This window comes from Aptenodytes patagonicus, chromosome 12 (genome assembly GCF_965638725.1).
Source record: "Aptenodytes patagonicus chromosome 12, bAptPat1.pri.cur, whole genome shotgun sequence".
Classification (NCBI taxonomy): Eukaryota; Metazoa; Chordata; class Aves; order Sphenisciformes; family Spheniscidae; genus Aptenodytes; species Aptenodytes patagonicus.
The window spans coordinates 17,940,253-17,950,950 of record NC_134960.1 but is presented as its reverse complement, the minus strand read 5'-3'; the positions used below and the strand labels follow the sequence as shown (position 1 = coordinate 17,950,950).

General features: G+C 42.2%; 1 protein-coding gene across 2 annotated transcripts in view; it reads right to left on the bottom strand.

Annotated features, from left to right (window-relative positions):
• Positions 1–274: 274 nt before the first annotated feature.
• The window catches only part of WWC1 (WW and C2 domain containing 1), a 74,279-nt gene continuing 63,855 nt past the window's right edge, over positions 275–10,698 (bottom strand). For both annotated transcript variants that reach the window (XM_076350484.1, XM_076350485.1), the window contains exons 14-23: positions 10,528–10,614; positions 9,570–9,762; positions 8,037–8,189; positions 7,332–7,432; positions 6,386–6,533; positions 5,517–5,681; positions 3,987–4,079; positions 2,892–3,122; positions 1,555–1,676; positions 275–1,021 (exon numbers count right to left, since the gene is read on the bottom strand). In XM_076350484.1, the coding sequence (XP_076206599.1) occupies positions 955–1,021; positions 1,555–1,676; positions 2,892–3,122; positions 3,987–4,079; positions 5,517–5,681; positions 6,386–6,533; positions 7,332–7,432; positions 8,037–8,189; positions 9,570–9,762; positions 10,528–10,614 (1,360 nt within the window). In that variant the 3' untranslated portion in view covers positions 275–954. The remainder of the gene's footprint in view (positions 1,022–1,554; positions 1,677–2,891; positions 3,123–3,986; positions 4,080–5,516; positions 5,682–6,385; positions 6,534–7,331; positions 7,433–8,036; positions 8,190–9,569; positions 9,763–10,527; positions 10,615–10,698) is intronic.

Sequence of the window (10,698 nt, the reverse complement as noted above, 5' to 3'; positions counted from 1 at the left end):
AAATAATATTTTTCTGTAACAAACCAGGGAGCAGGCGAGTTACAGCTCTAGCCCCTTTAGTGAAACCTGTATTTAGAACTGAAGGGAAAAGCCCAGGAGCACCCTTACTCCAGCGTATAAGCACCAGCTACCTTTCAAAAACGCCTGGTCTGAAGGATGTACAGAGCAAGACACATTAGAAGCGATATACTTCCAGCCAGTGACAGAAATAAACCCCTGCAATTTAGGTGCCAGGGGAGGAGAAGATTCACATGACAAAAAGCAAGAAGGCAGGTTTGTCCAGAAAGGTCACTTTATTGGAAAAACCTAAAATGGACTTAAAACCTGCAGCCCTCCTCCCACAGCAGTGGTTTCAATGGGCTCCCCAAGTTACCTTAACAGACCCATTACAGACATGAGCTGCAGTACAAATGGTTAAAAGTGCAAGTATTCTGAACTTCACACCCACTTTTATGACCTGGCAGGAAACACAAATGCTTCACAGCTCACAGAGAATTCGTTCACAGCACTTGGGAGTCAAAACCGGCTCCCTGCATTCCCCACAGGATACAAAATACAGCACTCGGAGGAGAGTCCGATGCAGAGCATCGTAGAAGGTAGGGGTGAGGTTCCTTCAAATTTATTTTATTGCAGTAAAACCTCTAAAAGGTAGAGCTGTACAAAAAGTCTAAACAGCATTATTTAAGAATAACAGCACCTTACGCTGCATTTGTTCTTATTTAAAATTCTATTTCCCAAAAAATACATTCCTAAATATACAAACTATACAATCTTGTCACTTTAATGCTGGTTTCTGTGATGATAGAACTTTAACCTAAAAATCTTCAGAACATCCACATACTGACAAAAGCTCTAATATACAAATGCCTTGGTACCTTCATAAAACCACATAAATAACTTCGAAACCCAAACTGCATTTGTAGAATTGTCCGGAAAGCAAATACTTTATGGTGATCACACATCGTCCGCAGAGAGCGTTGGAATGTTTATCCTCGGCCGTGTGAAAAATGCCATTTTCTCTCTAAAAAAAGATGATTGGTTGTTAATGCAACAGAAATCTTGCCAGAAACGTCCATCATCCACATTAAAATTTACCCCACCAGCTGTCACCACAAGGAGCAGCAGCATCCTCTCACAACCTACACCTCTTATTTACATACCAGACTTGAGGCATCCTTACAATTAAACTCACAACACTGACCTTATCAAAAAGCCATTTCAGAAAGGCTTGGGTTTTTGGCTTTCTAGGCATGTTACTTAGGGAAGCAAAGGGCTGCTTCTGTATTAAACAAAGGATTTGTGTATTTGTTGCCAGGTGGGGAATGATTTGGAGTGCTGCCAGTTGCTTTGAGGTCACATGCAGTGCTGCAGCTAGTTTCCTCAACTCTCAGACCTTATACTTTCATATAAAAATACGGAAACTTTTGTATTAAGCAGAACAGTTTACTACTACTACTACAAAGATTAGCTTTCCTCATCAGCATCTTAGTCGCCCATAGAAAAATCATGGTAGCAGTCAATTTTTCCTTCCCTTTACCAGTGACCTGTACTTACCTGAATGACTGTACTTCCAGAGGCTCCTTCCGACTCTGCCCTCGCAGCCTGTGGACATCCTTGGCAGCAGCTCTCATCATTTTATCAGCTTTGAGCTCACACTTGTGTTCTGTTTTTTCCACCTAAACAAATAGTGGAAAAAAGCTGTTTGTGTTTCCAGGAGGAATCATTTTATCCTAACTAATTTCCAAATACAGCAGTATTTCAGCTGCAGGTCAGAGGGGCTTGGAAACTGTTGACTCTGGAATCACAAGCCACAGAAGCTAAACTGAAGGCTTGTCAGCTAACCATTGTAACGGAGAGAGCTTTTTCTAAGGTCGTCTTCCAGCTCTTTGGTAAGAATCATGGGTGCTATCTGCACCTTCTTTGTGTCTTGTCGGTGTATATTTTTTTAAGCCAGCAGATCAGCTCACGCAAGAACATGGCAACCCACGTTCCAGCTGTGCCCCAAAGAGCACCTTGTACCAACTCACTCCTACACCCGGTGCCCTAAGAACTTAGTTTCTGCCTGGTGTCAGCAGAGGTGCTGACACCGATAAATCACAGAAGTTGAGAAGGAGCCCTGTACACGAGGGAGAGTATGATGTAGGCAGAGTAAGGTAAGCACTAACCATGACACACCACAGCTGCTATGGATTGGGAGGCTGCACTTCACAAAACAGATGGTATTTGTGACTTCTCATGCTTGCACCTGTGCTAAGGCAGGAAATCTTTGTGCTGGTAAATGCACACAACAGTTTGGGACTAACAGAACTCTACAGGAAGTTAAAAGGGGGTCAAACTCCAGCAAAAGTGATAATGCTTTCAAAGTTGAAAAACAACTACCATAAAAGAAAACAATAGTTTAATGGACTGTTTGTTGAAATTCTTGGTAATTAGTTCTGTCTCCTTTCCATCCCTGCCCTGCAGTCCGCCCTTCAAAAGCAGAAAGATAGATACTATTAAGCTCTTAAAGCCAGGAAGTCTGCTGACTTATATTGTCACTTCATATGCATAAGGATCCTATTCTAAAGGCAAGTGTCATCCATGCACAAGGTTTTATGCAGCCATTATTTATCTTAGAAGAAGCAAGAGACATAAGTGCTATCTTCCTAACCCTCGTATCTGTGGGAAGGCAAGCACAGACTCTGCAGTTTGTAAATACCGCACCTGAGAACAGCCAGACACTCAAGGACTGCAGCTTCCATTATCAACCACTTGCTTCATGGAGCCGTAAGTGGAAGACACGAGTGACTGTAGTGCTAAGGCTTCGTTTCCTGACTGTCCAAAGTACCCTGGTTTCTCAAATCACGTTTCTCAAACATCTTAAATAAAATCCAAGGGCAGTTATTACTCACTCGTTTTTCCACTAGCCTCAGCAGCAGGCGAAATCTCTCATCATCCTTCACCCACTGCGGCAACTCTTTTTCACCCTGACTTTGAGCTTGTTCCAACTGTTCCTTCAGTTCTCTCAGCACTGAGATCTCCTGAACCAGCCGATCATGCCAGGTTTTTGAAGCTTGCAGGTCCAGCTCCAGGTCTAGCGAAGTGCGGATTAGGCGCTCCGTACCGAAGGACTTGACTGAAGGCTAGAAAAGAAGGGGTGTATGAACGCAGTGATGAGAACTGTCCCGACCACTCCTCCATGAAGGGCCAAACACATCATGAGACCCATCTTTCCAGAACTTGTCTTAGCACAAAGCATCTCTATCGATCCTGCTTTCCAATCCATCTCGAGATGGAGCACAAACTCAGGTCTTACAGATAAGCCTTTTGATTTTGGTGTTTCTACTAAATTTCTTCCTTGGCAGCTTCTCCAAATCAAACAAGTCTTGCCTGCACACCTTGCTCTTAAGTTTAATGTCTCATCTTTAGATAATCCACAATGCAGCAGAAAAACCTGGGTTTGTTTTTTTCCAGTAACATATTATGCTGCCTTCTGCTAGTTTCAAATACAAGCTGCCTCAAGAAAACCATCTCCTTAGGAGCTCAGCATCAGTATCCCAGGGAAATTTCAGTGACTGCCATCACAACTGGCATGGGGGTTCATTGTGTGCCACAGAGTCACTACAACAGGGTCACCTGAGCATCTGAGACATCATTCTCCTCACCCTCTTCCCCAGCTCCTCACATTTATTATGAGTACTTAAGAATCTCGCAACAATAAACACAGCAAAACTGTTTGTGCTACTTCTGCTCTGACAAGATGGAAAATACCAGAAACCATCTTCCTAAATTGATTGTTCTAAATGAGTTCCAACTTAAACGTTCCTGTCATATTCTGATCTATCAAAGAGAAGTAGCCTTGAGAGACTTCTCACACACAAAGAAAAGGTTGTGAGTGAAATCAGATGGCAACTGATTTATGTTTGCAAATTCTTCCTTTAAAACAGTTTTCTGGTTTTTGCAAGTGTCTATGCTAGAGAAAAACACGTAAGTGGTGATGTTTTTACCCGTTTCACTCTGACACTTTGTCTCTCCATTGCATTTCGAACGAAGGGGGGCTTTTTGGATAGCGTTGAACTGTCACTATCACTGCGATTCAGCTGAAAATGAAAACCACATTTTTCATGAAAGAAATATAGCAGTGCATACACACATTATTAGGAAGATCAGAGGGTTCTGTAAGTGATTATAAGCGGTGATGTAAGCAGAACTATGAAGTTTTGTGAAAGGCTACAGCGGACAGCTGCCACCCCAATCGGAGCACACAACATGCAATCCATTTGGCACAGCCAGATCCCGCCACAAGCCTTGAACTCTGTCCTTTTTTGGGAATAGACTGCATGGAAAGAGAGACACTAAGTTAGGGTATAATACGGGACTCTACCCCACTGCCCTTCTCCTGTGCAAGTAACTAGGCTGGGCTAAACAGCCTCAAAAAATGAGCTCTATGTAAGAAAAAAAAATTACTCTTTTCTAACATCCGTAAAACATGGGGCTATTTTCTTAGAGATTTCTCTTTTCTAAAATCCACCTGTATTTTAAGCTAGTGGTGCAAAAGGTAGGTCTACCTGTAAACTGTCCCCCTGGGTTTTTCAACTTAAGAGTTGTCATGTTACACACATACAGCCTGCCTTCTTTTGTGATCGTCTCTAGACCCTTAAAAAGAGCTCAGCTCAAGTAGGGTTTAATTCCCTTCTCATGTTCCTTCTCAAAGTTGGGGGCGAGGGGGGGGGAACAGGCATGTGGGATCTGCATGTGCTGGGACACAGTACCTCTGCCATCCAAGCGCAGGCCACTGCTGCAAATTAAGTAAGGTTTGTTTCTATGGAAGCACCTGCTTCTGAATCAGAAAACCTGCACATCGAATCCGGTGCAGCTGTATTAAGAGCGTGTCCACTTAGGACAGGTCATGCGTGATAAAAGGCAGTGCTTGCTTGTTTGCCAATTCAATTTAAAAGACGAGTTAGTTATAGTTTAGGCTGACCCTCAGTCCAGGAAATAATTGTGAACAAACATTTCAAAGCAGTGGAAGTGACATCCTGACCCAGTACATGGCCTGCTCATTACCTTCAGACAAAGCACACTAGAGACTCAAGCTTCCACTATTTTTTTCTGTTGACATTATCAGGTACTTACCTTTCCATTTCTATCAAACTTACACGTTCACCTCATCTAAAGTCAGGTGGACACAGCTAACTCAGTTCCAGTTAGCACAGAACAGTCTTAAAGCAGCAGGATATGCAGCTTATTCATCACTGTCTTAGAGCAGCCCTTCCAGGTTAGTTTGGGCATCTCAACATGCTGAACGTACCACAAATATATGTGCACATACATATTTTATAAATTTGTGCTTAATAGTATTAGTTCCAAAGAAAGATACCATCTAGGAGGTGAGGACAGAGCAACTTCTGAAGTCAAAGGGGGGAGAAGAAAGCACTGTCAGATCTCTCTGAAAAATTCAGACTAAGTGAACATTGATATCATGCATTCATTAATGAAAATCAGCATTTATAACCTGAGGATTGCATTTTCCTTACCCGACACACATACTGACTTTGTGGTCCTGGTGAAAATGTTTTTGAGCGGATGATAGTGCTACCTCTGACAAACTGAGTTTGGGGTGGATTTGCTGCTCTTTTGTCTTTCGGACGAACTACAGTAGAAGACTGTGCAAGGCTCTCTGTGTTTGTCTCTTTATCCACCTGAAAGACAGATACTGCAGTGTAAATGCCAGCTTGCCATCTTACCGACGACACATACACAAGGCTGTCTGACAGCCACCTGTGATACATCTCTGCTTTCAGTCCCAGAGGCATCAAATTCAAAACCAGGTATTCTTTAGCCCTTTTCATGCAGGGTGTCCTGACACTTCGCTCTTTGAACTCAGTAGCTGCTACATTAACTGTATCACTCCCTAAGGGCTCCCCACCTATTGATCGCTGTACCACACAATCGATTCCAACGAGCTTTGCCTGTTGATCCAGTACATCAATGTGACCTGGCAGTCTCACACAGAACAGAGATGATTTTAAAGACCATTCCCTTACTTGTGCATCTGCAGCAAAGATCCAAATCGCTGTATGTACATGCACAGAGAGCATGTGTACAGCGCATGTTTGTTAGACTACAACTACATTCAGAATTAAACAAGGTCAAAGCCACGGTCACATTAATGAAAACAGTTTTCACGAGCAGCAAAAAGAAGGCATGAAACGATGCTGTATTAACTGTGGGACAAAATGATCGTGTAGAGGTATTTAAAAATATTTCAGGTAGGTAAACATTTAAACATCAATGATGAACTTTTAAATAACTGCTGTAGCCTTGCCCAGCTCAACAGCAACCCAGTCAGCTGAGCAATGGGAAGCTTAACTCGTCTTTCTGTTCAAAAGGCCCTTGACTTTACCTTCACTGCTATTTCCACGTGCAGCTGGGAATTCAGACTTTCTTCTGTTTCCCACAGCGATTTTCCAGCACAGAATTCTTCCTCCTCCTCTGCTTCATTTTCACTGATCTCGTCCTGTTCTTCTTGATCAGGAACCTCTTCGTCTTGCCTGTTAAGAACAGCTTTGTTATTGAACCGGCCTGTTGCGCACAATACTCTGGTGTTGCAGCAGGAGTTACCTCCTGTAAGCTGCTGGACAGAAACACATCCCCAAGGCAGCCAGTTGTACCTGGCAGGTCCTGTAGCCACTGAGATTATGCGAACACAGGCTTATAAGGGAATAATTGAAACTGGAGTGAAGCTGCACCAGAAGGCAACCATTAGAGCCAAAAACTTCATACTGATCTTGCTTCAAAAGAAGCAAGCTGAGGGTTCAGCCATGTGGTCTGAGCTTAAGGTGAGTGCATCTTAAGTGGAGCTCTCAGGATGCCATTAATCTTAGCTTAAAAAGTGATGCTGGACAAAATTGAAGCATTGTTTTAACATCCTTTTCAGCTCCTTTGAACTCACAGCTGGCTTCTCCATCAAACCCATTGGTCAGGCTTGCTTTTTATTTCAAATGTTGGGCTTCATTAATAAAATCTGAATCTGAACCATGTAAACAACAGCCAAAATTAATATTCAAGCAAAACCTCGCACCATACAGTGGAGCTTTCATGGACGTCCATAGAACATTGTACAAATAACAAAATTAGCCTAGTGCTCTTGACTATTTTCAACATTTATCAGCTTTGTTCTCATTTCCCAAGCACAATCTCCAGAACAGAAGAAACAGGATTTTTTCACCAAAACAGAAAGAGACAGAAGCAGCTTCCCGCAGCTCTGTATCATCTGCTTTTTTCTCTGCACTTGAATCCCCAAGTGCTCTGATCATCCCACAACGCTAAGATGGTAGGATGCTACCTACCAGCTCTCTCCACTAGTTAAAGTGCTTCTGCTTTCCTCCAGTTTCTTCTCCACAGCTTCCAGTTCAACAGCTGTCTGCTCTAAGAGTGCTGAGACAGAGTCCTGAGGAGACCAAGAGGCTTCTTGTGAAAATACGATTCTCAAACTGCAAAGCGCCCAGCCGTTCTGGTCGGAACAGCCCCAACCAGCTTTCCTCTGGTGGCAGGAGACAGTCGTAGTCTCTACACCCGCGTTGTTCAAGCGGCCTATTGCACATACATTGCTCAGTCAAGCCTGTGTGAGCACACCTGGCCCACCTCCCCAGTTACGCTAGCATACGCACGTGTGCAGCTACTGGCTGAGCGTATTGCATGCCATGCACGTGCAAAGGTAAGTCTGCATCTTGACTCGCTCAGCAAGTCCACTGCAGCAAGGTGAACTGTCTAGTGGGAAGAAAGGCAAGAGCTCACACATCACTCACACCAGACCACGTACCACATCCCTCAGCTTTGTGAGAAGCAGATTTCAGTAAGTATTTAGCCCAGGACAAGGGCATATCTGTAATAGGCATGTTAATTATTTTGCTGCACTTAACAACATTTTCAAGTTCTAAATATAAACACACCAGCCTTCACTTCTCATCTACTGTAATAGTTCTTCAGCCACATAAACCCTCTCATTAGTGCTGTTTAGAAGAGGTTTGTTTGATTTAAGCAGTTGTTCTTACTGTTTTTTCAGTGCAGGGTACTTCAGAGTGAATGTTTCCTTGTTTACTTTTCCTGTTTTGCTTCTGCAGATACTTATAACTAAGGAGGTTATACCAACGGGTTGATTTCTCTCCGGATTTACATATTTCAGCAAGGCTAATTTGTGCTCCACCCTATTGAGAGCAAAACCACAGTTTTAGTGTAATACTAAAATGAACCACTACCACACCAGTAAGAAGAAATGAGAGCAAAAATCCAGGACTACTTGACTTCGGCAAGTTTGACAAAATGAAAAATTGCCCTGTTTATCCCCATTTCAACAGCACTAGTAATGCTTTATGTTTAATTATTTTTAACATTATCTAGGACTTCCAATCCAAGTAGCAAGTGCTTCACTACAGCTCCTGCGTACAAGAATCCAGAAGTATGAACAGTGCTACTGCAGCCAGCATAAATTACAGCCAGAGCTTCAAAGAAAAAGAGAAAGGAACAGGAGATGAAGACTCCCTTTCAAGAAATCTGCAAGGCTGACAAAAATGACTGTCTCAGACTGAGTTGCTTTAGTTTTGTATATCCCATTCCCCTTCATCTACCTTGTCATTTTTTTTACTGCATTACATTTAGTACACATCCTGACATATTCAAAACCAAAGTAAAACTGATTTGCAATTTATTTAATCCACGTCTGAGTGTACTCCATTGCACCAACGCAGTCCAGCAGAACGCATGCTGAGCACACCTCTTGCAAGTTAGCGTGCTCCCACCTGGAGCTCAGGTACTGTAGGTCTGTACGCGCTGCCAAAAGAAAAACCCCATTTGGAAAACAGATGCTTTCCTGAACCAAAGCGTGCTTTGCAAAGCAAGTGAAGGAAGACATGCGGAAGCACCATAAAACACGTACCCCTCCAGCCAAGGGAGATGCTACAAAACACGTGCAGGACAAAACATCAACTTTTCTGTAACTTAATGGTTGCTTATGTCCCAGCTCAACACACCCTACTCACGTTCTGGAGTACAATACTCCAGAAATAGTTCTATTAAAATCAACTTGCTCAGGTAATACTGAGCAACAAAAAAGCTCTTCTAACAATAGGAGGCGGCTGGCTTATGGCAATACCAGCACTCAAAAAAACTATACTCATGTAGATTTTAACAGTGTAGATTAATAGCAGTTTTTAAAAACTCCTTTAGAGATCTTGAATATTCTACAGCGGCTTCCAAATTCCTGTAAGAAGTCCATTCTCAATTACATTACAACAAATGTTTCCAAAAGGAAGAAAAATAGGTGGGGTTTCACATTAAATCATGAGAGAAGGGAAATCTAGTAGTCTGACAAAGTCAGCAGTAGTTCCGTAACAAAACATTTATCTACTAGATTATTTTTTTCCTGATCAAAATCATTATTTGCAAAGAACGCTATCTGGGAGAGATCATATAGCTAAGGATTATCAAGAAAACCTTCACAGAAATTGCCATACTTCAGAGTTTAAAGTTTTGCCTAACTCAAAAGAGGAAACAAACACAAAGATATTAGAATAGCGATTAATACTAACCAAACATTCTTCAAGGTGAGACTTATCTACAGTGCAAACATCAACTCTTAAAGTCTTCTGGCGTAAAGCTGGGTAAGAGATAGAAACCCAAAATAGTTCATTGTACACAAGATTGTCTGAAGCTTCCACCGGTCTTGTGCGAAACAAGCAGCTTGTGCTTTCTGAACAGGGCAGGACAGCCACGCGAATGTTCCTATTGAAAAAAGCATTGCAATCAGTACTACCGTACATTACGGTTCCCTCCGTTGCAAGAGCTCCATAAATCTGTAAGTGAAATTCATCCTAAGCACTGTGGACATTACTGCCCTATCCTATTCTTTGGAATATCAGTCAACTGAGAAAAAAGGAACATCTCATCACAACATCAGAGACATGAAGTGGCATGAGTTGCCGTAGACTTCATCCTTCTGAACTTACAATCGAACATCATGGGATTATGTTTTACATGGTTGTTTACATCTGTGCAACTTGTCACCCTGCTAAGAAACCCTTTTGTAGGTAGAAACAGCTACACAAAAATGAAATCAAATTTTTGTCAGCTTATTCAGCACACAGCTGAATTTAAAAACTTGTGCCTAGAATGGGTCTAGCAGAAGCTGTACATTTCCCCACACATGCATCTGTGCAGGTGTCCAGGGTGAGTTCTGTAGGAGAACAAACGCCCCCTCTCCACTCGATGCAGTTGCTCTGGGCACTGCTACAGTTAAGAACCTTGCTGGCTAGTGCTAATTCCAGGCAAGTCTTTCCCTAGCAAATACAGGCCTTTAAGGAGAAAAACTGTATCTTATTTCAATTTGTGGGTTTATTAGTTCACAAATGTTGCTACACATAACAAAGTGTAGAAGCATTTCAGAAAGGCTAGATTTTTAAGAGTGTGAAAAAACAAAAACCAACATCTGTTTAATTCCCACCGGAATCTCATACAAATACTTCAAGTGTGTTTATTTCACCCACTTACACTTTTTGATCTTGTTGTAACAGCAGTGCTGGAACATTACTTAGCTGGATGACCAGTATTGCAAATTGTTTATTTTTGTCATCATATCTGAATTGGAAAGACAAAAAAGCATTATTATCATCAGAGAAGTCTGCCTTGCACTCCATAAACAAGTATTCCACTTGTTTCATT